This window comes from Stegostoma tigrinum, chromosome 28, assembly GCF_030684315.1.
Source record: "Stegostoma tigrinum isolate sSteTig4 chromosome 28, sSteTig4.hap1, whole genome shotgun sequence".
Lineage (NCBI taxonomy): Eukaryota > Metazoa > Chordata > Chondrichthyes > Orectolobiformes > Stegostomatidae > Stegostoma > Stegostoma tigrinum.
Window position 1 is genome coordinate 45,500,768 of NC_081381.1, and position 27,249 is coordinate 45,528,016.

Consider the following 27,249-nt stretch of genomic DNA (forward strand, 5'->3'; position numbering starts at 1 on the left):
CCTTAAATTCCTCCATGGTAGTACCCTAGGCCAACCATCTTCAGCTGCTTCATCGATGACCTTCCCTCTATCATAAGGTTGGAAGTGGGGATGTGTAATCATCAGCAAACAACGTTCAGCACCATTCATAATGACTCAGCAGTCCATGTTCAAATGCAACGAGATCAGGACAATATCCAGGCTTGGGCTGACAAGTGACATTCATGCCACACAAATGCCAGGCTATGACCATCGCCAATAGGAAGCAATCTAACTATCATCCCTTGACATTCAATGGTGTTACCATTACTGAATTCCCCCACTGTCAACTTCCTGGGAGTTATCATTGACCAGAAACTCAACTGGACTCACCACATAAACACTGGCTAGGAATACTGCGGCGAGTAACTCCTCTCCTGACTCCTCAAAGCCTGCCCATCATCTACAGGGCACAAGTCAGATATGATGGAATACTCCCCCGCTTGCCTGGATGAGTGCAGTCCCAATGACACTTGAAGCTTGATATCGGCCAGTACAAAGCAGCCCGCTTGATTGATACTACATTCACAAGCACCCACTCCCTCTGTAGCAGCAGTGTGTAGGATCGTCAAGATGAGCACACAAAGACACCAAAGATCCTCAGATGGCATCTTCCAAACACATGACCATTTACATCTAGGACGACAAGGACAGCAGACTTATGGGAACACCACTACCTCCAAGTTCTCCTCCAAACCACTCACCGTTCTGACTTGGAAATATATCGCCATTCCTTTTTACTGTCGCTGGGTCGAAATCCTAGAATTCCCTCCTTTTAATGGCCTTGAGGGTTAGACTGCAGTGGTTCAAGAAGGCAGCTCACCACCACCTTCTCAAGGACACTGTGAGAGATGGGTAAGAAATGCTGACTAAGCCAGCAATGCCCACATCCCACATGAACAGGGTTTTAAAAAAAACAAGATGCTTCTCTATTTTGGTTACCATAATTCACCCAACAAAAATTATAATCAAATAGAGACAATCGAAGAGAACACAATGATTGAAGACTTTTTTATTGAATAATAAAATAAATCATGAGCTAAAGTAAGGTTAGATAATTGGGTTGCTACATATTGCCAGAGTTTCTTGCTCACAAGTGCTTGCAGTAGCTTTCAGCAAGATTCGTTCAAGGTTTCACTATTGTTTACTTTCCCCTCCCACAATCTAGACGCAACTGTAGAGGAAACCCAAACTGCTTAGTGGGTCTTGGTGAACATGTGTGGCTGGGAGAAATTGATGAAAATAGCTTCCACAACATTGATGATCCAAACTCTGAAAGGAGGTGCAAGGTATGTAAGTATGATGTGCTCTGGCAATGGTTTATTCCAAGATGTAGAGTTTCTGGGGAAATCTACTATCTGGGCATAAAGTGCACTAAGAATTGTACTGATTTTATGAATTGATAATTGGTAGAAACTTCTCTGCCAACTTAGTTGTGTAATCAGCTGTTTAAATCTTCCATGGATCAGTACAGTTTTCTGACAGCAGAATATTTTTTCCTTAATTCAAATTTTAATTCCTTGACCCATTTAAATGGTTACCTAGTCCAGTTTATTAATATGCCAGAAATATTAGTTTATTACAAAAGAAGTATTTTAAAATGTGCTTGATTGGGTCTGAGCAGATCTGCTTCTGTGATTTAATCCAATTCTAAATAATTGAAAAGGACTAAGAAAAATGTACTGAACCGTTTGCCAGTCATATTGCTGCAAACACCATTCCTTTGTAAATGAGGTTTCATAAAGATGACCCTTGCATAACAAAAACTTAATTAAAAAAGTTTCCTTAGGCTTGTAAGTGGCTGGAAATAGTAGAAACTCACCATGGCAGTTCATTCAGTTTAGGGCCATGACTGATTTAGTGACAAGGGCAGCTTCTAGTGCAGTACATGTTTGAAAGCAACGCTGAAGTTCACACTCAATTTTCTTCTTCATGCTAGTTGCATTTGAAATTCTTCCACCTTTTCATGCTGGTTTAGATGATTTCTGGGTGAACTGAATTGTATAACCTCACGGAAACTCTGTCAGCTGGTCTGAATCATTTGTAATACGTTTGTAGATGTGCATTAGAGTTTTATAAGGTCACAAGGCTTTGGGGAGGAGAGATTTAGTATGACACTTGCTCAAGATTATAGGTTGTGAAGGGAATGATGCTTTTCACAGTGTGCAATTTGCGTGTTCGTACTAAAGTGAAATAGATTGTTTTTAACATTTCTGCTTGACAACAAGAAGTTGTCAGTGTTTGGTGAAAAATTGCTAGCTACTCATGGTTGTACCAATAGTATTTTACACATACCAAATACACTTTGCAAATACATGCATGAAAAGAATAATGTACAAACATATAATGAGAGAAAATTTAATCTTGAAATCATATGCCCAACTATTTGAAATAGAACTTTGGACAAAGTTGTGAATAAATGCTTTCACTTTCAGCCCTGCATTTCCTCCATTTTGGAGTGAATCCTGTGAACTAGGCTCTTTTTATATATTTACCCTGTCTTGATCACTTTATGTTCTACCATCTCTGTACTTGGGGAATTTTATAAACCCTGAATCCTCACTGTTATAAAATATTTTTTCTCATAATTCAAGTTGTTTTTCTGTTTTGTGTTTTGAAGAATACCTTTGTAGGATTAACTAATCTTGGAGCTACTTGTTACGTCAACACCTTGCTCCAGGTTTGGTTTCACAACCTCGAGTTGCGACAAGCACTGTATCTTTGCCATAGTCCTCGAAAGGAGGTGGTGACTGGAGAAGTGATTGAGGATGATGCAGGCAAGTACTGGCAGTGAATTAGCCTTATGGAAACTGAGGAAAACTGAATTGTCTTTGATTATACTGCCATGGAGTAGTTTCTAATATTTATCTTTTATTAGACGTGGGCATGGCCTGGGTGATTCTGAACACAATTATTAATTCTGTTTAACACCATAGGATATGAATGGATTCTCTTTGGTAATTCCCATTGAAAGATTTTTAAAAAAGCTGATGAAAAAGTCCAAGTATGTTGAGGTTCTACTGCACTTCATAGAAGCCAGAGTGAAAACCTGTATTAAATGATAACAGCTACAAGAACTGGTTTAGCTATCGTGGGTTGATGTTCCCTTTTTTCACAATTTATTGTTTAGGGAATCTTGTATTCTTCTGAATGAAGGTGGTAACTATCACAGTGAGTGTTGGTTTTGAGAATGTATTTATTGGCCAGGACATGTATCTTCAATTTACTCCCTTTTGATTTCCTTCTAGTTATTGAACCAGGCATTAAGTGTAAATGTTCAAATTCTGTTAATATTAAAACCATGAAGTTTTGAAATTTGTTTTTTTTAGCTGCGAAGAATAGGGTTAGAAGTGATTTTTAAGAAGTGAAACCTTAGTTGATCCTCCATTGAATTCTTTCCAAATGGTCATTCCACTTATGAAAATTTGCTTCACAACAATGCGTAAATTATTTCTGGCCAAACTTTGAGATCTGCTGGGTTTGTTTTTTGTTAAATCCCTTTTGCTGCACATACGTAAATGCAATTTGACAATTGACTTCTAAATTCTTGCATTGAATGCTTAGTAGTGATCTTCAAACTCCTTTCTTTTCTACTTTTTTTACAAATAAGAATTCTCTTATATTCATTTCATTTCAGTTGCCCATTGCCCCTTTCTGTGCTGTAACATTTGATCTGATTTGCATTGCCAGTGACTGAACATGAGCCTTCTTGCATCCTACTTCATCCAACTGTATCTGCGTACCTTCTATTCCATTCTCCCTTCTGTGTTTAGCTGACTTCGCTATAAAAGCTGTCTATTGACATTAAGACACACCCAGTTAATTGATTCCAATGTCTTATAAGTTTTCTCCAATCACCAGCTAGTCACAAGGCTTGAGAATCATTTAAAAATATAATTTTACAAAAGATACCTGTTACATTACAGCCTGGAAACCCTCTTGTTGCGTCACCCTAGAGTGAATCATTCTTAGGTGGGCTACAAATTGGTATATTGAAGATATCTTAAATTTAGAAAAAAACCTTTTCAAGTCCTACTGTTTAAGTATGAATATTAATTCTTGTTGCTTTTGAGGGTAATGCTGGGCACTTAATACTTGATGTTCTGGCATATTCAAATTAGTGTGCACATTTATGAAATGGAAATATACTTTCACTTTTTAAAAATAAAACATACACTCCCCATTTCCTTGTGATCATGTCATAGAGGATAAAAGTGAACTTGTATATTGCAATATTTTTGGTTTACACATGGGTGAATACTAGTTGTGTCATAGTCTCAATACAATGAGAGTTTGTTTATTTTTAAAAAAAATCAATTTACTTATTTGTCCTACTTGAAAAGTGAAGCCCGCTTCTTGTGTGATGGGATTGCTCTTTTTAAGAGAAGAAATGTGGACTTGCACTTTGTAGGTACAGTGCAATAGGGTTATAACAGCAAGTTTTGAAAGGCACTTTGATGGATCATTAAATCATAAGATGGACATCCCTTAAACTATTAGAACTACGAGCCTTAAAATGCCAGTCGACAACTCTGCTAAAAGGCTGAGCTGACCAGTTTACATAGCTGATTGGTAAACTATATAAAAGTACAGTGTACTGTTAGTCTTGGCTCTATTTCAATATAGCTGCAGTGTATCATGGTGTTGAGGTGGAGTAAAATGTTCTGTGTTCCGTACACTGGAATGTAGAGACAGTATGATCAATAGAAATCCTGTCAACTTAGTACAAATATCTTCTAACAATAAGAGTTAACCATTTATATACTTCTTTATAAGAAACAATCACTTTAGAGCTGTCCTATAGGCTATATTGAATGAAGATGTGGTGTTCTAGAGGAAAGACCAGGATTTAATACAGTAATGTTCAGCCACTAATATTGTGTTTTCCATTTCAGAATTTGAACCACAGTCCATCTGTGAGCACCTTCAGTACTTGTTTGCCTTGTTGCAAAGTAGCAATAGACGATATATTGATCCTTCTGGTTTTGTAAAAGCACTTGGCCTGGATACAGGGCAACAGCAGGTAAATGGATGTGAATGGTTGGAACTAGTTTGCTAAGGAATATTATACATGTATTAGGCTTCCTGTGACTTGTAATTTAAAAATAAACACTTTTTTTAACTAATGTTGATCCACTTTAAGCAACATCTGTTGATTTGTGGTCAGGATTATAACTTATTATGCAATAAATACCAAGTTAGAGGATGCTTCGTGCTCGGATTGTGGCTTTGACTTGTATGTCGTGAATAATATAATTGTTACACTGAATAATCCAATAATGGTCATTAATTCAATCAAAAGTAAGCACTCAATTGCCAGAAATATGCAAATACAAGATAACTGACAATTTGTGAAGATTCTTCATCAAATCTGTTTTAAGATGAAAAATCACCAAGGGATTGGGGGAAGAGTGCTATTTGATCTGTAAAGTAATGGTCAGGAAAAATGCTTGGAATAATGAGTGCTTTTGTCTAGTGGCAATGTACATAGCTAAAGGCAGAAGATATCAGTGGGAGGTAAGGGCAGAGGAGGTGATTAAGATGAAAAGGATTATTTTGAAAACGTTATATCTAGGATTGGAAAATGTAAATGTGGATGATATTCTGGCAAAAGTACAGTAAAAGTAGCCAGTAATCAGACAATTGCATCAGCATCAATGAGCATTCATTAAAATATATTCTACCAAAGCAAAATACGGCAGGCACTGAAAATCAAGTACTATTAACATATAATGTAGCTCTTTGAAGGTAAAATGTCTAAATTGTAGTCTGCGGAAGTAGCATGTCTAATGCTATTAACTGGGGTTCCACGTGCCATTTTTAGTGCTAGATTTTCAAGAACTGTATAAGCCTTTTTAGTCCCTTTATGCAAATATTATGCACTTGCCAGGAAAGACCAAATATTATAGCATGTGAGAGTAGAAGATATATTCACACAGATTGTTTACAGTGAAGGATCCGCTTTGCTTCTGAGTGCTTAACCTCAAGCTGTAAATGTGGATGTCCAGTTGATCACCATTTTATTAAATTGGTTGTTAGGATTTTGAAGATTATATGATTGAATTTGCACTTGACAGAAATGACCTTTTCTTTAAAAAAAGGTTTTTTCTGTTTTATAACATATTTTGTAACAGTTTACTTAAATGTCTTTTTCAGGTGGTTAGAGTTGCTATTTTTATGTTACCTGCTAAATATTTTAAACTTTTGCTCTTGGAATGACAGGATGCTCAAGAATTCTCCAAGCTTTTTATGTCACTATTAGAGGACACCCTATCAAAACAGAACAATCCAGATGTACAGAATATTATCCAGCAGCAGTTCTGTGGACAGTACGCCTATGTCACAGTGTAAGTACACTGGAATCTATTGCTGAACTTTGTTTGTGCTGCAGAACTTTTCCAATAATGTTTTTTAGATTCAGCGAGATAACAGGAAATAAAAATTGTGTGAAATGAAAATAACAAACTAATAACCTGTGTCCTGATTTTGTTGGAGATGACACCTTCCCCTGCAACCACAGGAAGTGCTACACTTGCCCCCCACACCACCTCCCTCACCCCCATCCCAGGCCCCAAGATGACCTTCCATATCAAGCAGATGTTCATCTGCACATCTGCCAATGTGGTATATTGTATCCATTGCACCCAGTGTGGCCTCTTCTACATTGGGGAAACCAAGTGGAGGCTTGGGGATGGGGCTTGCAAGGTAGGTAGGATGGTGATCGGTGAGTGCAGGTAGGGAGTGGTGGGGATTGGTCAATGAGGTGGGAGGGGTGGATAAGTAGGAGAGAAGATGTACAGGTTGTATCAGGTCAAGGAGGCATGGATGAGAGGGAAGGTTGGGCTTGGGATGAAGCCGGGGTGGGGAGATTTTAAAACTGGTGAATCCAATGTTTAGGGCATTGGGCTGCAGCCTCCCAAGGTCGGATATGAGGTGTTGCTCCTCCAGTTTACGGGTCTTCCTTGCATCGCACTGACCACCTGTCTATCACCATCCCACCTACCTTCCCCAGTCTCATCCCCTCCTGTCTCTGTTTATTTTGGAGCCACGCGCACACGCACACGTACTTCTGACCAGTGGCCCTGACCCGACAACGTTCCTGCCCCCCTGCTGCCAGGTCAGCTGTGTTCTTCCGGCTCCATAATGTGTTATTCTACTCCAGCATCTGCGGTTCATACTATCTATCCAGAACATTTACTCCTCCACTGCTATCTCTGCTGAAATGCAGAAATATACTCTGATACAGTGCTATTGAGAGCATGAAATGCAGTGTCATACTACCAAGAAAACATTTTCAAATATAAGTGGTGAAACAAGGCCATGGATTCTAGATGACTGAACTATGACAATCTCTTGTAAGGATCATATCCAAAATATGTATTTATCATCAAAACCCCAAATTTTCAGCAGAAGTAGATCTTTCAGACTGTACTTGTTCTGCCATTCAATAAGATCATCACTGATTTGATGTGGCCTCCACGTATTTCCTGCTTGTTCTGCTTAACCCTATTGCTACCTATATTCAGAATCTATCTCTCAGGATGGAACAAAAATCAATGATTCAATTTTCATACCTCTCTGGGTTAGAAAATTTCAATGGTTCACTCAGCGATTCCTTTCAAGTTCTATTTTAAAGAAGTGGCTCCTTCTTCTGAAACTATGCCTCCTGCTTTTAGATTTCCCTCAAACTGGCTGATCAGTCCTTTGAACCAGTTCTGCCATTTAGTGAAATAACCCATGCCTCAATAACATTTACCCACCTTTGCTTCATCTCCTTAATAACTTTGCAAAAATCCAGCTATGTAATAATTGTGAATGTTCTGTTGATCTCGTTGCAGTCACAATGCAACTTTTGAATGTGTTCTAGGTTATCATTTCTCTTTGGATGAAGAGGTGCTTCCTGAATGTCTCTGGCTGTAATTTTATGGCTATGTCCCATTGTTGTGGACTCCACAATCAGAAAATACATGCAGATATCCATCCTATCAAGTTCTTAAATCACTTTTTTGAAAGCTTTGGCTGACGGATCCTGTAATATATTGTATTGAAGGTGTTACAAGCTGTGTCTCTATCATTTAATCTTTCTAACTGCATATCGTTCAAGTGAATCTGCACTGCAGTATTGCAGAGCCAAAATACCCTCCCAAAGATATGGTATTCTGTACTGAGCTATTACACCAGAGTCTGCAGCAGTCTCACTGGAGCTTTTACCCCTCTGTATCCACTTGCCTTGAGATAAAGGTGAACATTCTATTAACGTTTAATGTTTTCTTTGTGGCTGTTCACCATCTTTTGTATTTTTTTTATATATGGAGCCAAAAATGACTTGACAGATCCCAGTTTCTTACAATTTAGATAATGGTGCAATCAATCTCTCTTGGCTTCAGAGTGAATGACCTCACATGTTGTCACATTAACACAGCCAAAAAATAACATTATTTTGGAACAATGGGGAGTCTTTATTGAAGTTTGCAGTCAAGATTCAAATCCATCTTCATTCAAATGGCCTAGCAGAGGGGTTTAGTTAAACAAATGTTGTAGTTCAGATGTTGTATTGAAAGAAAGCGTGATTTCATTCAAGATGATAACAGTCCTGGTCAGGGATGAAGATGGGATGAGAGGTCATCTTTTGTGTCTCTGCTGGGATATCCCACCTCTATTACGTGAGCTTGGTTTTGAGATCCTATATTTTGGCATAAAGATATCACCGATGCCATTAAGTACAGACACTGAAATTCTACAATGGGGATAAAATGACTTTGATATAAGAAGGAGCCGATAATTGATCAGCATAAGTGCTTGCTGCTTGAGTAGTTTGCGTTTGTTGGTCCATAAGTTAGTTGCTTTTCTGACCTGTTCTTATAGTTCCAGTATTTACTTGCGTGTCTGTTCACTTATGTTTCTGTAAATAATGCCCAGGATGTTGATGGCCCATGATTCGGAATGATGTCGTCATTGGCAAGGCATTTGATAAGGTTCCCCACAGCAGGCTCATTTATAAAGTCAGGAGGTATGGGATACAGGGTGATTTGGCTGTCTGGATTCAGAATTGGTTGGCTGACGGGAGGCAGAGTGTGGCTGTAGATGGTAAGTATTCTGTCTGGATGTCAGTGCTGAGTGGTGTCCCGCAGGGCTCTGTTCTTGGGCCTCTGCTCTTAGTAGTTTTTATAAATGACTTGGTTGAGGGATGGGTTAGTATATTTGCTGATGACACAAAGGTTGGAGGTGCCGTTGATAGTATCGAGGGCTATTGCAGGCTTCAGCGAAATATTGATAGAATGCAGAGCTGGGCTGAGAAATGGCAGATGAAGTTCAACCTGGATAAATGTGAAGTGATGCATTTTGGAAGGTTGAACTTAAATGCTGAATATAGGATTAAAGGGGGGATTCTCGGCAGTGTGGACGAAGAGCGGGATCTTGGTGTTCAAGTGCATAGCTCCCTCAAAGTTGCCACCCAGGTGGATAAGGTTGTTAGGAAAGCATATGGTGTTTTGGCTTTCATTAACAGGGGGATCGAGTTTAAGAGCCGCGAGGTTATGCTGCAGCTCTACAAAACCCTGGTGAGACCACACTTGGAATGTTGTGTCCAGTTCTGGTCGCCCTATTATAGGAAAGATGTGGAGGCTTTGGAGAGGGTGCAAAGGAGGTTTACCAGGATGCTGCCTGGACTGGAGGGCTTGTCTTATGAGGAGAGGTTGACTGAGCTTGGACTTTTTTCTCTGGAGAGAAGGAGAAAGAGAGGTGGCCTGATGGAGGTGTACAAGGTAACGAGAGGCATGGATAGAGTCGATAGCCAGAGACTTTCCCCAGGGCAGGATTGACTGCCACGAGGCGTCATAGTTTTAAGGTGTTAGGAGGAAGGTATAGAGGAGACGTCAGAGGGAGGTTCTTCACCCAGAGAGTTGTGAGCGCATGGAATAGTTTACCAGTGGTAATCGTGGAAGCAGAGTCATTGGTGACATTTAAGTGACTGCTGGACATGCACATGGACAGCAGTGAATTGAGGGGAATGTAGGTTAGGTTATTTTATTTTTGGATTAGGATTAATCCATGGCACAACATCGTGGGCCGAAGGGCCTGTACTGTGCTGTACTTTTCTATGTTCTAAGTGGTGGTTAAGCTTACTTGTTGCAGATGGTCATTGCCTGGCACTTGAATGATTTGATAGTCAGTTTCCACTGGCTAATTCAAACCTGAATGTTGTACAGGTATTCATGCATGTGGTAAGGACTACTTCAGCATCTGAGGAGTTAGAAATAGAACTGAACTGAGCACTGCAGTCATCAACAAGTATCCTCACTTCTGAAGTCATGGTGAGGCTGCTGAAGATGGTTCTGGCAGTACAATGTCTGAGAAACTCCTGCAACCAAACCAACTTTCTTCTGTCAGATTATGACTCCAACCAATGGAAAGTGTTCCCTGATTCCCATTCATTTTAGTTTTACCAAGGTTTTTTATACTGTATGTACTTAAATGCTGTTTTGATATCAAGGGCAGTCGTTCAGTTCTTACATGTCCCTGCGGAAGCCAGTATTGAGGCTTGGAGCTGAATGATCCTCGTGGAATTTAAACTGGGTGCGGTATTACAGGTTAAGTGTCTCTTAATAGCACAGTCAGCAACACATTGCTGATCAGTAAGACTGGCAGAATAACAATTAACCTATTGGATTTGACTTGCATTTGTGACCAGGACTTACCTGAGTAAGTGGCAGTATTGTATATGTAAAACAGTAGTTCAACTAGCATCTGCAGTTCCCATTATCTCAGTTCAACTAGAGTTGTATTTGCCTCTGGAGTATGTTTACACTGCACTTGGGATGTTATCAAGGTTCGTAAGCTTTTCCCGTTTCTTGACATCATGTCAAGTGGAGTGAATTGAGTTGTCTGAGAATTGGCATCTATGACAGTGGGGTCCTTAGCAGAAAGTTGAAATGGATCATCAAGTCGATGCTTCTTACTGGAGATAACTGAATGCTTCAGTTGTCTTTTGCACTGATATGCAGTGTTTCACTGGCCGTGAACTTTGGACTGGTGTCATCAAATTGAGTGGTGTCCTTCATCTAAAGGCAAGCTTTGTTTTTTTACGAGGACCAAGGGGCTTGCCTTAGACTATCATGGATATGACTGTGACAGTTAATTGAGATCACAGTTTCCCTTGTCTGGCTTTCTCACTACTTGCTACCAGCAGAGTCTGGCAACTTTGCATTTCAGAATTTGGACAGAAGTGGTCCTGCCAAGCCATTCGAAGTAACAGGCATTGAAGTACTTCAATGTGCTAACTATCTGCTTTGTACAAGTGGTGTGCAGTGTGGAGGAGAAATTAGCAAGGGGAATTTTTGCCCTTACTTGACTAGAAGCCTTGATATTCCATTGAGGATTCTCAAGGCACTCACTGCCAAACATATACTCTTGTGGCATGACTCCTAGTGGGTCTGTCCTGCCAGTGTGCCAAGACTTGGGACGGAGGGGCATCTGAAAATCGTTGTCTCCGAATCATACTAAAACCAGGCTGATGCTTGACTAGTTTTGAGGGACAGCTGTTCCAATTTTGGCACTGAAGAGATCCTTACAGGATATCCCTTTTTTTTGTGGTGTCTAAATTCAGTTCAGTTCCTAGGTTGATACCAGATGATCAGTTGATATAATTAATGAACTTTTTCAGTGGACAAAATCAGCCTCTCAGTCACCAGGTTATAGTCCAACAGGTTTATTTTCAATCACCAGCTTTTGGAGTGCTGCTCCTGTGTCAAGTGAAATGACAGTGATTTTTTTCAGAGTGGTTTGATGGAAATGAGGTAATTTCAGAAGGAATTTTTTTTGTGTGGGCTTCCAGTGATATCTGCCTACACCTACACCTCCCCCCTCACCTCAATCCCAGGCCCTAGGAAGATTTCTCACATCGAAACAGATGTGCACCTGCACATATGTCAATGTCATATACTATATCCGCTGTTCCCATTGTGGCCTCCTCTCCACTGGGGAAACCAAACGGCGGCTTGGGGACTGCTTTTGCGGAACGCCTGCACTCTGTATTCGCGACAAACTACACTTCACAGTCGCAAACCGCGCTCTTGCTCTCGCGCTCTCTCTCTCGCGCTGTCTCCTTGGACGACGTGTCCATCCTGGGCCTCCTACATTGCCACAGTGACGCCACCCAAAAGAAAATGCAGGAACAGCATCTCATATTTTGCCTAGGAACTCTGCAGCCCAAGGGTATCAATGTGCTTTTTTTTCTATGTAGAAATAACAACAGAGCAAATTCAACGTGCAGACAGTTGATGTTTAAATCATACAATCCAGAAGTTGTTAAATTTTTCAGCTAATGTGCCTGTTGGGGGGAGAAATGGCATTTCACTGTCTACATCCATGAAACATGAAGATAGATAAGTCCCCTGGGCCGGATGGGATTTATCCTCGGGTCCTCTGGGAAGCCAGGGAGGAGATTGCCGCGCCTTTGGCATTGATCTTTACCTCGTCATTGTCTACAGGAATAGTGCCAGATGACTGGAGGATAGCAAATGTGGTTCCCCTGTTCAAGGAGGGGAGTAGAGACAACCCTGGTAATTATAGACCAGTGAGCCTTACCTCAGGTGTTGGAAAAGGTTATAAGGGATAGGATTTATAATCATCTAGAAAAGAATAAATTGATTAGGGATAGTCAGCACGGTTTTGTGAAGGGAAGGTCGTGCCTCACCAACCTTATTGAGTTCTTTGAGAAGGTCACCAAACAGGTAGATGAGAGTAAACTGGGTGTGGTGTATATGGATTTCAGCAAGGCGTTCGATAAGGTTCCCCATAATAGGCTATTGTACAAAATGCGGAGGAATGGAATTGTGGGAGATATAGCAGTTTGGATCAGAAATTTTCTTGCTGAAAGAAGACAGAGGGTGGTAGTTGATGGGAAATGCTCATCCTGGAGACCAGTTACTAGTGGTGTACCGCAAGGGTCGGTGTTGGGTCCACTGCTGTTTGTCATTTTTATAAATGACCCGGATGAGGGCGTAGAAGGATGGGTTGGTAAATTTGCAGACGACACTAAGGTTGGTGGAGTTGTGGACAGTGGCGAAGGATGCTGTAGGTTGCAGAGAGACATAGATAAGCTGCAGAGCTGGGCTGAGAGGTGGCAAATGGAGTTTAATGCAGACAAGTGTGAGGTGATGCACTTTGGTAGGAGTAACCAGAAGGCAAAGTACTTGGCTAATGGTAAGATTCTTGGTAGTGTAGATGAGTAGAGAGATCTCCAGTGTCCGTGTACACAGATCCTTGAAAGTTGCCACCCAGGTTGACAGGGCTGTTAAGAAGGCATACAGTGTTTTAGCTTTTATTAATAGAGGGATCAAGTTTCGGAACCAAGAGGTTATGGTGAAGCTGTACAAAACTCTGGTGCGGCTGCACTTGGAGTATTGCGTACAGTTCTGGTCACCGCATTATAAGAAGGATGTGGAAGCTTTGGAAAGGGTGCAAAGGAGATTTACTAGGATGTTGCCTGGTATGGAGGGAAGGTCTTAACGAGGAAAGGCTGAGGGGCTTGAGGCTGTCTTCATTAGAGAGAAGAAGGTTGAGAGGTGACTTAATTGAAACATATAAAATAATCAGAGGGTTGGATAGGGAGAGCCTTCTTCCTAGGATGGTGACGGTGAGCACGAGGGGGTATAGCTTTAAATTGAGGGGTGAAAGATATAGGACAGATGTCAGAGGTAGTTTCTTTACTCAGACTAGTAAGGAAATGGAACGCTTTGCCTGAAACGGTAGTAGATACGCCAACTTTAGGTACATTTAAGTCGTCATTGGACAAGTATATGGACGTATATGGAATAGTGTAAGTTAGATGGGCTTGATCGGTATGACAGGTTGGCACAACATCGAGGGCTGAGGGGCCTGTACTGTGCTGTAATGTTCTATATGGCGACTTTGCCATTAAGTATTTGTCTGGTCAAAACGTCTAAGCGTCACAAAGGCTGAGTCTTGACATTTCAAGTCTAACTTTTCATTTTAATGTAGTAACTTATTACTGGCATAAGATAACAAAGTGTGAAGCTGGATGAACACAGGCCAAGCAGCATCTCAGGAGCACAAAAGCTGACGTTTCGGGCCTCGACCCTTCATCAGAGAGGGGGATGGGGAGAGGGTTCTGAAATAAATAGGGAGAGAGGGGAAGACAGACCTGAAGATGGATAGAGGAGAAGATAGGTGGGGAGGGGATAGGTCAGTCCGGGGAGGACGGACAGGTCAAGTGGGTGGAATGAGGTTTGTAGGTGGGAAATGGAGGTCCGGCTTGAGCTGGGAGGAGGGGATAGGTGAGAGGCAGAACAAGTTAGAGAGGCGGGGTTGAGCTAGGCTAGGCTTTGGGATGCAGTGGTGGGGGAGGGGAGAATAAATCAATGTTAAAGCTAACATTTTTTGAGTTTAACTATCATTTATGAGAAACAAATTGAGATACAATAGCTCCCAATTTGCTGCTGCAAACTAGACTTGTCTTAATATTTTGTGTGGTAAGTCACCATGTTCAATCGGTACAAACCAGAAACGTTTAAGAACCGATGAGTAAACAGCGCAAGGACTGAACAGAAAGTTCAACTGGGTAAACTTAATTTGAAATGGGGTGCAGAAGAAGCTTAGAGGAGGAAAGAACAATTGTATTAAAAGAAAAAGAAGATAATGTAAGAGTACATTTTAAGTTCAATTGTTAGATCTAAAGATATTAGACTGCACCTCTGAAAGTTACTTTTCAGTACCAGAAAATAAATGATAGTTAAACTCAAAAAAAATCTATCTTTAACATTGATTTTACTCTCAAAAGCAATTCTACATTAGCGTGGTATTTAAACAAAAATCTTGGCCCCATTTGGACTGAATCATGTTTTTTCTTGTTTTAATGCCCTTAATGATATTAAGTTATTTATCTCTGTGACTTCTGTTTCAGAGGTTAAGTACAATTATGAACAAAACATGGCATTCATTGGTATAAACTGATCTGTGTGCAAAGCCCAGTATCTAATACTGCTGTTTATCTGATTAGCGATAAAGACCTTTCCATTTTAATTAATAGTGAAAAGCTATCAGTGATTAAATAGTCTTTTTATATGTTAAGCCTCTTGCCTGCACTTGAATTTAGTCTTTAAGGAACAGCTGAGGTGGAGCTTCCCATTTTCTGTCCGGTTAGGATTTAGCTTTAATGATACAAGGTTGATATTGAACATGAGTCTAATATAAGTTATAGTGATCATTCCAAACCTTTTTCCCAATTTTATTACTTTTCATCACACCTAGCTGTTGGCCGGCCAACTGCCTGTTCTTTGGCATACACTGTGCTGTTGCAACTTCATCCTCTGGAAAGCGAAAGATGATAGGTATACAAATAAGATAATGAGCAAATGCCATGCCATGGGAAATCTACATCACTTCTTCTAAATCTAAATTGTTTCCTATTACACTTGTCCACTTCTTTCTGTTGATGAGATATATGTTGTTGTAAACTTAGTCCTTCAGACCTGTTGAGCAATATCATAAATAGTAGCAGTCACTTGGATTTTTTTTTTTGCAGTTAGCCTTAGTTGAATGCTTATTTTCCTATTTCTGAATTGGTGCATCATGTGTTCAAGCATCATTCTAGAGATTTCCTGACAAAAGCTAGGCTGAAGCTTCATACAATATTTGAAGTGCCGTCTTTAGCTGAATGCTAAATTTGGGCCCTTGTTGGCTTCTGAGATTGAAAAATTCAGACACCCAGATAATGTTTCTGGGTTTAGAACATAGAACATAGAACAATACAGCGCAGAACAGGCCCTTCGGCCCTCGATGTTGCGCCGAACTGTGAACTAATCTAAGCCCCTCCCCCTACACTATCCCATCATTTTCCATATGCTTATCCAAGGACTGTTTTAATGCCCCTAATGTGGCTGAGTTAACGACATTGGCAGGCAGGGCGTTCCACGCCCTTACCACTCTCTGAGTAAAGAACCTGCCTCTGACATCTGTCTTAAATCTTTCACCCCTCAATTTGTAGCTATGCCCCCTTGTACAAGCTGAAGTCATCATCCTGAGAAAACGACACTCACTGTCCACCCTATCTAATCCTCTGGTCGTCTTGTATGTCTCTATTAAATCCCCTCTTAGCCTCCTTCTCTCCAATGAGGACAGATCCAAGTCCCTCAGCCTTTGATGTTTGCTTAGTCTAGGTCAAGTTGACATAAGGAAGGAGGAAGTGTTAGGTATCCTAAAGACATTAAGGTGGACAAGTCCCCAGGTCCGGATGGGATCTATCCCAGGTTGCTGAGGGAAGCGAGAGAGGAAATAGCTGGGGCCTTAACAGATATCTTTGCAGTGTCCTTAGACACGGGTGAGGTCCCAGAGGACTGGAGACTTGCTAATGTTGTCCCCTTGTTTAAAAAGGGCAGCAAGGATAATCCAGGTAATTATCAACCGGTGAGGCTGACATCAGTGGTAGGGAAGCTACTGGAGAAGATACTGAGGGATAGGATCTATTCCCATTTGGAAGAAAATGGGCTTATCAGTGATAGGCAACATGGTTTTGTACAGGGAAGGTCATGTCTTACCAACTTAATAGAATTCTTTGAGGACATGACAAAGTTGATTGAGGGAAAGGCTGTAGATGTCATATACATGGACTTCAGTAAGGCATTTGATAAGGTTCCCCATGGCAGGCTGATGGAGAAAGTGAAGTCACATGGGGTCCAGGGTGTGCTAGCTAGATGGATAAAAAACTGGCTGGGCAACAGGAGACAGAGGGTAGTAGTAGAAGGGAGTTTCTCAAATTGGAGACCTGTGACCACTGGTGTTCCACAGGGATCTGTGCTGGGACCACTGTTGTTTGTGATATATGTAAACGATCTGGAGAAAGGTGTAGGTGGTCTGATCAGCAAGTTTGCAGATGACACTAAGATTGGTGGAGTAGCTGATAGTGAAGGGGACTGTCAGAAATTACAGCAGAATATAGATAGACTGGAGAGTTGGGCAGATAAATGGCAGATGGAGTTCAATCCAGGCAAATGCGAGGTGATGCATTTTGGAAGATCAAATTCAAGGGGGAACTATACAGTAAATGGAAAAGTCCTAGGGAAAATTGATGAACAGAGAGATCTGGGTGTTCAGGTCCATTGTTCCCCTAAGGTGACAACGCAGGTCAATAGGGTGGTCAAGAAGGCATATGGCATGCTTTCCTTCATTGGGCGGGGTATTGAGTACAAGAGTTGGCAGGTCATGTTGCAGTTGTACAGGACTTTGGTTCGGCCACACTTGGAGTACTGCGTACAGTTCTGGCCGCCACACCACCAAAAGGATGTGGATGCCCTGGAGAGGGTGCAGAGGAGGTTCACCAGGACGTTGCCTGGTATGGAGGGTGCTAGCTATGAAGAGAGGTTGAATAGATTCGGATTATTTTCATTAGAAAGACGGAGATTGAGGGGGGGACCTGATTGAGAGCTACAAAATCATGAGGGGTATAGACAGGTTGGATAGCAAAAAGCTTTCTCCCAGAGTGGGGGACTCAATTACTAGGGGTCATGAGTTCAAAGTGAGAGGAGAAAAGTTTAAGGGAGATATGCGTGGTAAGTTCCTTACACAGAGGGTGGTGGGTGCCTGGAACGCATTGCCAGTGGAGGCGGTGGACGCAGACACATTAGTGTCTTTTAAGATCTATTTGGACAGGTACATGGATGGGCAGGGAGCAAATGGACACAGACCGTTAGAAAATAGATGACAGGTTAGACAGAGGATCTGATCAGCGCAGGCTTGGAGGGCCGAAAGGCCTGTTCCTGTGCTGTAGGTTTCTTTGTTTCTTTCTTCATAGGGCCTACGCTCCAGACCAGGCAACGTCCAGGTAAATCTCCTCTGCATCCCCTCCAATGCCTCCAAATCCTTCCTGCAATGGGGCGACCAGAAATCTGCCAACATTTAGCTCCAATCAAGAGCACTTAATCAGAGTCACAGATCTAAACAGCATGCAAATGGCCTTTTTAGCCCAACTCATCAGTGCCAACCAGATGTCCTAAACTGATCTAGTCCCATTTGCCAGTATTTCGCTAATATCCCTTTTAAACCCTTCCTATTCATGTGCCCATCTGGATGCCTTTTAAATATTGTAATTGTACTCCCCTCCACCACTTCCTGTTGGCAGCTTGTTCATTACACACACTAACCTTGGCATGAAAAAGGTTGCCCCTCAGGTCCTTTTTTGTTTTTAAATCTTGCCTCTACTAGTTTTGGACTCCCCTACCCTTGGAAGGAGACTCTGGATATTCACATTACCTATGCCCCTCGTGATTTTAAAAGCCTGTATAAGGATTATTAATCTAATTGTTCAGTGGCTACCACTGCAGCCTCAGTGCCAGGGACTCTGGTTCGATTCTTCTAGTCTTGGGTGACTGTGTGGAGTTTGCACATTCTCCCTCTGGGTGCTCCGGTTTCCTACCACAGTCCAAAGATGTGCAGGGTAGGTGGATTGATTATGCTAAATTGCCCATAGTTTTCAGGGGTGTGTGGGTTATAGGGGGATGGGTGTGGGTGGGGTGCTTCAAGTGGTGGTGTGGACTTGTTGTGCCGAAGGCCCTGTTTCCACACTGTAGGGAATTAATCTAATCTATCCAATTGCTGCTTTGTGAGCTTGCTGTATACTGATTGTACTTGAAGATTAGCCACCGTATGTATCAGGATAGCCTAAAGATCATGAAAGGGGATATCTACATGAAAATTACTTTTTATCTTGTGTTTTGCCAAGGATCTGTGTATTGAGTTTATACATTTGATGCCATTTTATCCAGGTTCTTAGACATTCCCTCTACCACTTACCCGTGATGTTTTAATTGTTGCTTTCCAGGACTTGTGCAGGAGCACCTAGGTGATTGTGTTGCCAAAGCTTTTTCTTTTAGTGAAGAAATGCCTGGTTTTCATGATTTGATTATGATCAATGAGATCGAGAGATTTCTCTACCAATAATTTTTTGTTTTGTTGTTCTCAGCACTTCCAACTCTAATAACTTTATCTTGAATTTTCTAATTTTAAATGTTTACATTTACAAAAGCGTACGTGATGTAATCATTAGTGCATGTGAAATTTACTTGTTTTGACTTTTTTAATTAACAATTTTTTTTTAAAAAGTGGATCAAGGTTATTTAGTTTGATCTGAATTCAAGTGTGCATGATCCTTGCAGTGGGACAATGACCAATCTACCTTATTTTTATTTGCATGTGAGCAATTCATTAAGGTACATTAGCCCTTAACTTTTCTTTTGCATGGCACCTAAGAAGGGCCGACTTGTACATAGACAGTGTGAGAACGTTTCAGGCTGCTGCATCACCGTGCAGCTTAAGAGGTGACATTTGGTGATGACCTAAAAGATGCACTGTCACAACCATAATTCTGGTGTTCTCCAAACTCTGCTAATTCAGAGCTGCAGTGAAAACCCAGTTTCTGTAAGTAAACTTGTATCTTCTAGGAAGCTTGCATTTTGACAAGCACTGAGCAGGGCAGTATTCCATTGGACTGACTATAATTGCTGTTTATAGAATCCCTACAGTGTGGAAACAGGCCATTTGGCCCAACAAGTCCACACTTCTTCTCTGAAGAGTGTCCCATCCACCTACTCTTTCACTATGCACTTCCCATGGTTAACACACCTAACCTACACATCCCTGAACACAGTGGGCAATTTAGTATGGCCAATTCACCTAGCCTGCATATCTTTGGACTGTGGGAGGAAACCAGAGCACCCAGCAGAAACCCACACAGACACAGGGAGAACATGCAATCTCCACACAGGCAGTCAGGGCGAAATTGATCCTGGGTCCCTGCAGTGAGGCAATACTAACCACTGAGCTGCCCATAAACCTGTTGCAGGTTTAAGCAGCTACACTCACCTCTCCTAGTTCTGCACTGAGTTGTGAAAAACACCACTTCAAGTTAAAACTAATTGTCTAAATAGTTCATTGGCAATATTACAGAAATGCAGGAAGCAATTGGGAAGGAGATGGAAAAACCCAGCCCTTGTACAATGGGGAACTGTTTCCCAAGTACAGAACTCTTTCAAAGATCAAAGACATTGTTCCCAGTTAAGCACTCAACAGAGATGTGACTTCAGATAAGTTATGAATTCGTGCAGTTTTGTTGTATGTCCTGTAAACCTGGTTGAGCGCTCACACTCATTAACATTTCAAAAATATGGAAAGGGGTAAGAGAGTGCACTGATTTTTAGATTCTAATTACAGACAATGCCAGCCCCCTCTCTCTTTTGTTTGGCGGGGGGGGGGGGGGGGGGGGGTTGAAGTTTGTCCTCTTAGTTAGTATTTCAGTTACCAGCTGCTAAGACAGTACTCACAATCTATGATATCCAACCTACAAAGACCAAAAACACTAATTTTCAGACCACTGCTCCTGGTACCAGTCTTCATAATCCATTTGTCTAATCCATGCAGAAAATCTCTCCGAGGCAGGATGATCTCTGGTTCTGTCACTGGTTGAGAATTAATCATCAATTTTTGAAGCTACCCTCTGATAATTGACAAGGAGTTAAATTTAGGTTGAATGGGATTTTAATACGAGATGGTATGAATATTTGCAAGTGTCCAGTGGCATACCCATGATTAAAAAGGCCACACTAAGAGGCAAAAACCATTTGATTTTCATAACTACAGCCTTCTCAAAACACTTTAAACCCTATAGAAAATATGTTTTGATAGTAGTTGCTGTTGTAATGGTGGCTTGTCTGCAGTGCAGTGTGACACCGGAGCATGGGTTCAATTCCTGCACTGCTGATGTTAGCATGAAAACCCCTCCTCCTCAAAATCTCCCCTCGCCCTGGGTGTGCACACTCATTAGAGAACAGCCCTATGGTGACTTTATCTTTATCTTTATCTTGGTGGAAATGTGATAACCAATTGTACTCAGCAAGGTCTCAAACTGTGATCTGTATTTCTGATGTTGATTTGAGGTGTAAATATTGGCAAGGACACACAGGTTAATTCCCCTTTTGTTCTTCAAAATGTTACTGAGGTCTGCCTGAAAGGACCTTTTTTGTTTTATGCAAAATATAGCACTTCAAGCAATGCAGAAATTTATAAGTACACGACCAGTATGTTATCTTTAATTTTGTGCTCAAACCTGCTAGCGCTATCTTTGTGAAAGGATCAGTTAATATTTCAGGTAGTTGAACATTTTCCAGTTTAGATGAAGAGTCAAGATGAGACTGGCTTTCGGCAATTAAAGAGGCAGAGAACCAGAGGAGGAGGAAGAACCCAAGGGAAGGCCTGAGCTAGGATAAAAGGCAGGCGAGGCAAGTCAATAAAAGGGATAAGTGCATGGTCAAAAGCTGTATTAATTTTGGTCCAAACTGTTCAAAAAATCACAGCCAACATAATTAACTTGGCAATTCTGAAGGTGTCTGTGGAGAGAGAAACCGTTAACATTTTGAGTCCAATCAGTGACTTGAGTTGCCTCCAGATCTGAAGAGAGATAGAGATGAGATGTGGGAGGGCAAAAAGAACAAAAAGGAATGTTGAGTGAGGGTGACTCGAGATCAAAAACCCTATGGAACAAAAGGTAAAGGGAATACTGTTGTTTGTAGGGAAGGAACAAAACATCTGCTGCAACATCTTGCACGTCTTTAACCTACTGTTGATACTCCTGATTTAGCTGTCTAGGCCCTCATTTTTTGCAATTTGCTCACTCAAATCCCACCATCCTGTTTAAAATGCACTTTGGAGCTACCTATTTAGTCAGCTTCACTACTGGCTCCCGTCCACTTTGGCTAATATCAGTTTGCCTGATTATGTCTCTGAAGTGCATGAGTTGCCTTAATACTTTAAAGGTCCTTTTCAGATTGCAGACTGTCTCAGCGAGCTGGTGTGTTTGATTGCAGAAGTTTCATCACCCTGCTGGTTAACATCGTCAGTGTGCATCTGGTGAAGCATTGGTATTCTGGCCCACTTGTTATTTATATGCCTCAGTTTGCTGCAGTAGTTGGTATTACTTCTGGTTCTGTTTTTCAGCAGTTTGAACTGGACCAGATGCACAATGTGTTTGTTGATGGAGCTCCAATTGGAATGCCAGGTCTCCAGGAATTCCCTGGCATCTTTCTGGTTTGTGCTATTCTGGATGTGTTGTCCCAGTCAAATTTGTGTCCTCCTTCGTCCATGTGTATTGACACGAGTCACTTGACTGTACATCAGGGACATATCCAAGATGTCCTCAAGACTACTCGGACCCATAGGTATCAGATTAACTCACAAACCAACAACCATCCTGCAACAGCTAGTAATGAATGTAAGGGACCTCATACACACAACCAATAAAACTAATGTAATGTACAAAATACCATGCAAAACTGTGAGAAACATTACATAAGCCCAACTGGAAGAAAACTGGCAACAAGAATACACTAATGCCAATTAGCCACCAAGAGACACGACCAAATTCTCACTGGTCTCCGAACACACTGACAAAGAACGACACTAATGCAACTGGGGCAACACCTCCGTAATAGCACAAGCCAAACAGACATGGCAGGGAATTTCTGGATGCCTGGCATTCCAACTGGAGCTCCGTCAACAAACATTGAACTAGACCCGATTTATACAAACCACTGAAGATCAGAACCGGAAGTAATGCCAATCACCCCAGCAAACCAAGGCACATAAATAACAAGTGGGACAGAACACAAACACTCCACCGGATGCACACTGATGTTACCTAGCAGGGTGATGAAATGTCTGTAATCAAACACCGGCTCGGCAAGCTAGTCTACAACCTCATCCGTGACCTGAGCTACAAATCTTCTCAAAAACATTTTAAAAGTACTTTCTAAATACGAGTAGTTTTGCTGAAGTTGTTTTTGTGCTTTTGTGTGTTCTGCGACTGTCGTTATCTTTCAAGTAACATGTTACCGTTGAGTAACTTGCCTTGAATTTGCCTCTGTGCTAAATGAGCTTGTAATCTGACAAAAATTATTGTAGTATAAATTATTCATGCAACCTAACCGGTTCATAAACCAGCTAAATAGTTTGCTATTCAAAAAATTCAAATTAAGTAGAACTCATGAAACCCAAATTTTTTAACCTGCATTTTGAGGTAAAATTGAAGAACTATTCTATGCCCAAGCAGAATTCAAGTGATCTAACCAAATATTTACATATTTGAAGCGAGGGAAATTCTTGGTGATCTAAATGGAAATCTGATAGCTATTTGACTCAGTCTTTTATCCCACCTACATCAAACGCAGAAGGTATCAAACTGTGATTCGTAAAAGTGTTTTCCAAAGCCATTTGTTTAGTCTCTGCTTAGTTAGCAATATTTCTCTTTAATTTCAGGTGTAATCAGTGCAGACGGGAGTCTAAGCTGTTATCTCGTTTTTATGAACTGGAGTTAAATATCCAAGGACACAAGCAGCTGACAGATTGCATTGATGAATTTCTGAAGGTATTGTGATCTTTAGTAATGGGGAAAATATGCTCCAGGATACTCATTTCTGCCATTTTCTTTCACCAGGTGCACTACAAGTAATTATTGAGTCCACCTCAATTTCATTAATTTTGTGGGCATTTTTCCTGAAAAATGCTTACCTTCTTTTATTTCTGGCATGGAGAGGTGGGAGACAGTTGGATGGACGTGTCCTATCAGTATCTGGTAACAAATTCTTAGCCATTTAAATTTTGATGTGCTAACTTGGTACACAAGGGCCCCACAATGCCAGAACGGGGACTAATTACCATACCAAAGGCATGTCACAATCTCTGTAATAGAGATGATGAAGAGGCTTGAGCTGTGGGATTATTGCGAGCTGTACCAAGGGATGAACTATAAACTCTACAAGATACATGGCTATTTTAGGACAGTAGGGCTACTCCCCTAACACTCTCTCCAGCTCCACTGATTTGTGGGTCCCCATCCTTTAAACTGGTAGTCCAAACTTCTTTACAAGTGTCACATTCTCCAACCATCTTGATTATTCAGATTCAATTTTGCTCCCTCCTGCTTCTGTCTCCATGAAGAGGAGCTACAGTAGGTTCTTTGAGCACTTACAGCACACCCTCCAGGTTCTCCATTTAATATGGCTATGTCTGCTTTAATGTCCTTAAAAATTCCTTCTGCTTTTCTATTTTTTTAGAACATGACTTCTTTTAAGGCTCATTGTAACAGTGTGTAGATGTTTACTAAATCACTAAGAGTTCTCATTATCTATTCAGTTTTGAGTCTATTCCTGTAGAAGTAATTGAAAATCTGTGAAGAATTTGGTTGCCTCAGTATTCAACATTGTATATGGAAGAGTGTACCTATTAGAAACTAATGAGGGAGAATCTTGACCAGGATAAATCTCTAAGAGGAAGATCAAGACTGTAGAGCAGGGTAGTACACATTTGATTAGGATTAAGCAGGTTTTGTCAGGGGGGGAAAAAAGTATGATATAGGAGCAGAGTTAGGCCATCTGGTCCATTGAATCTGCTTTACCACTTGATCATGGCTGATATGTTTCTTGACCCTGTTCTCCTGCCTTCTCTGTGTAACCCTTGATCTCCTAACTAATCAGGAGCCTGTTTATCTGTCATAAATACACTTGGCCTCCATAGTGTCTGTGGCAGTGAGTTCCACTGATTCACCACTCTGGCTGAAGAATTTCTTCTTCCCTGTTCGAAGGGGTTCATCCTTCACTCTGAGGCTGTGCCCTTGGGTGTTGGTCTCTCCTAAACATTTTATCCGCATCCATTATGATCCAGACTTCTCCAGTATTCTGTAATTTTTGATGAGATCACCTTCTAAGCGCTATAAAGTACAGATCCAGCATCCTCGCATGACAAGCCTTTCATCCCTATGATCGTTGTTGTAAACCACCTCCAAACCACTACATCCTTCCTTTTAGATGTAGAGCCCAAAACTGCTTTCAGTAGCCCAAATTCAGTCTGACCAGAGCCTTTTAAAGCCTCTGTACTGCATCTATGCTTTTGTATTCCAGCCCTCTTGAAATGAATGCTAGTATTCAAAATGACAAAGCTCAACAAAAGTTATCAGACTTTAAGACCAAAGCCAAATCAAGAAAACAAGTTTTAAAATTATAGAGACTAATATTTTGAGCAGATTCTTTTAAAATAAGGTAGTTAAATTTAGCACACAAATAGAGATAATTAATTTTGATCTAAAATCCATTCCTGTGATTGTTTTTTTTTTAAAAAACAACTAGCCTCTCTTTAATAGCAAAACTGGTTACATTAATGAACTATTAAACCAGAACAGTGATCCCCACAGTGATCGAGAACGCCCTTGACCGCATCTCCTGTATTTCCCGCAACACATCACTCACACCCCGCCCCCGCCACAACCGCCCTAAGAGGATCCCCCTCATTCTCACACACCACCCTACCAACCTCCTGGATACAACGCATCATCCTCCGACACTTCCGCCATTTACAATCCGACCCCACCACCCAAGACATTTTTCCATCCCCACACCTGTCTGCTTTCCGGAGAGACCACTCTCTCCGTGACTCCCTTGTTCGCTCCACACTGCCCTCCAACCCCACCACACCTGGCACCTTCCCCTGCAAACGCAAGAAGTGCTACACTTGTCCCCACACCACCTCCCTCACCCCTATCCCAGGCCCCAAGATGACATTCCACATTAAGCAGAGGTTCACCTGCACATCTGCCAATGTGGTATACTGCATCCACTGTACCCGGTGCAGCTTCCTCTACATTGGGGAAACCAAGCGGAGGCTTGGGGACCGCTTTGCAGAACACCTCCGCTCAGTTCGCAATAAACAACTGCACCTCCCAGTCGCAAACCATTTCCACTCCCCCTCCCATTCTCTAGATGACATGTCCATCATGGGCCTCCTGCAGTGCCACAATGATGCCACCCGAAGGTTGCCGGAACAGCAACTCATATTCCGCCTGGGAACCCTGCAGCCTAATGGTATCAATGTGGTCTTCACCACCAGTTTCAAAATCTCCCCTTCCCCTACTGCATCCCTAAACTAGCCCAGTTCGTCCCCTCCCCCCACTGCACCACACAACCAGCCCAGCTATTCCCCCCCACCCACTGCATCCCAAAACCGGTCCAACCTGTCTCTGCCTCCCTAACCGGTTCTTCCTCTCACCCATCCCTTCCTCCCACCCCAAGCCGCACCCCCATCTACCTACTAACCTCACCCCACCTCCTTGACCAGTCCGTCTTCCCTGGACTGACCTATCCCCTCCCTACCTCCCCACCTATACTCTCTCCACCTATCTTCTTTCCTCTCCATCTTCGGTCCGCCTCCCCCTCTCTCCCTATTTATTCCAGTTCCCTCTCCCCATTCCCGTCCCTGATGAAGGGTCTAGGCCCGAAACGTCAGCTTTTGTGCTCTTGAGATGCTGCTTGGCCTGCTGTGTTCATCCAGCCTCACATTTTATTATTAATCCAGAACGTTGGACTAAGGATTCAGAGATGTGAATTCTAATCCCATCATGTCAACTGTAGAAATTAAACTGAATGTAAATAATTGAATCTACAGTAAAATTCTGGTATTCATTACACGCCACTTGTAATGGATTGTTTTGAAAACCCATCCATTTTCTAACATCCTTTTTTTCATTGAAGGCAACCTGCTGACCTTATCTGCTCTGGTCTATGAGTAACTTCAACCGTACAACCGTGTGATTAACTCTGAAGTGCTTAACAGGATGCTCCATTTGTTATGTAGACAACCAGTATATTGTGGTGCAGTAAGGTGATCTTTTTGAAATATATAAAATTCCGGAGAAGTTTAAAGGACAGTTGCTGAGATGAAGTATCCTTTGGTTCAAGATCCGAAAATAAATAAACGTGCTCCTACCAGGAATAAGGGTTGGCTGTGTAGGTGCAGTTGAGATTCTTTTCACCTGAGTGCTATGAATTGTTGAAATTATCTACTCGAGGGCTTTTGTTATGGAATGAGGTGGTAGATTTTCAGACACTTAAGATTGAAGGAGATGGAGAACAGGTAGAAAGTGGAGTTGCTGTAGTTAATCAAGATCTTATTGAATGGTAAAGCAAGCGTGAAAGGCAATATTTTATTGAACTTGCATTGCATTAATCTTAAGTTCTATTTGTGCAAACGCTGTGCATTAATGTTCTTTCATTCCAGTAAGAATCATTTTGGACTCAAAACTTTAACTGAGATGACAAGGAGTAGAGCTGGATGAACACAGCAGGCCAAGCAGCATCAGAGGAACAGGAAGGCTGATGTCTCGGGCCTAGACCCTTCTTC

At 41.6% G+C, this 27,249-nt stretch overlaps 1 protein-coding gene across 7 annotated transcripts in view; it reads left to right on the forward strand.

Moving 5' to 3' along the window:
- usp48 (ubiquitin specific peptidase 48) overlaps positions 1-27,249 on the forward strand; it is a 135,690-nt gene that overhangs the window by 9,466 nt on the left and 98,975 nt on the right. For all 7 annotated transcript variants that reach the window (XR_007250496.2, XM_048561611.2, XM_048561612.2 and 4 more), the window contains exons 2-6: positions 1,187-1,307; positions 2,639-2,795; positions 4,914-5,041; positions 6,241-6,365; positions 23,338-23,446. Coding sequence is in view for 6 of the 7 variants with exons in the window: in XM_048561611.2 (XP_048417568.1) it covers positions 1,187-1,307; positions 2,639-2,795; positions 4,914-5,041; positions 6,241-6,365; positions 23,338-23,446 (640 nt within the window). In the remaining variant the exon portion in view is untranslated. The remainder of the gene's footprint in view (positions 1-1,186; positions 1,308-2,638; positions 2,796-4,913; positions 5,042-6,240; positions 6,366-23,337; positions 23,447-27,249) is intronic.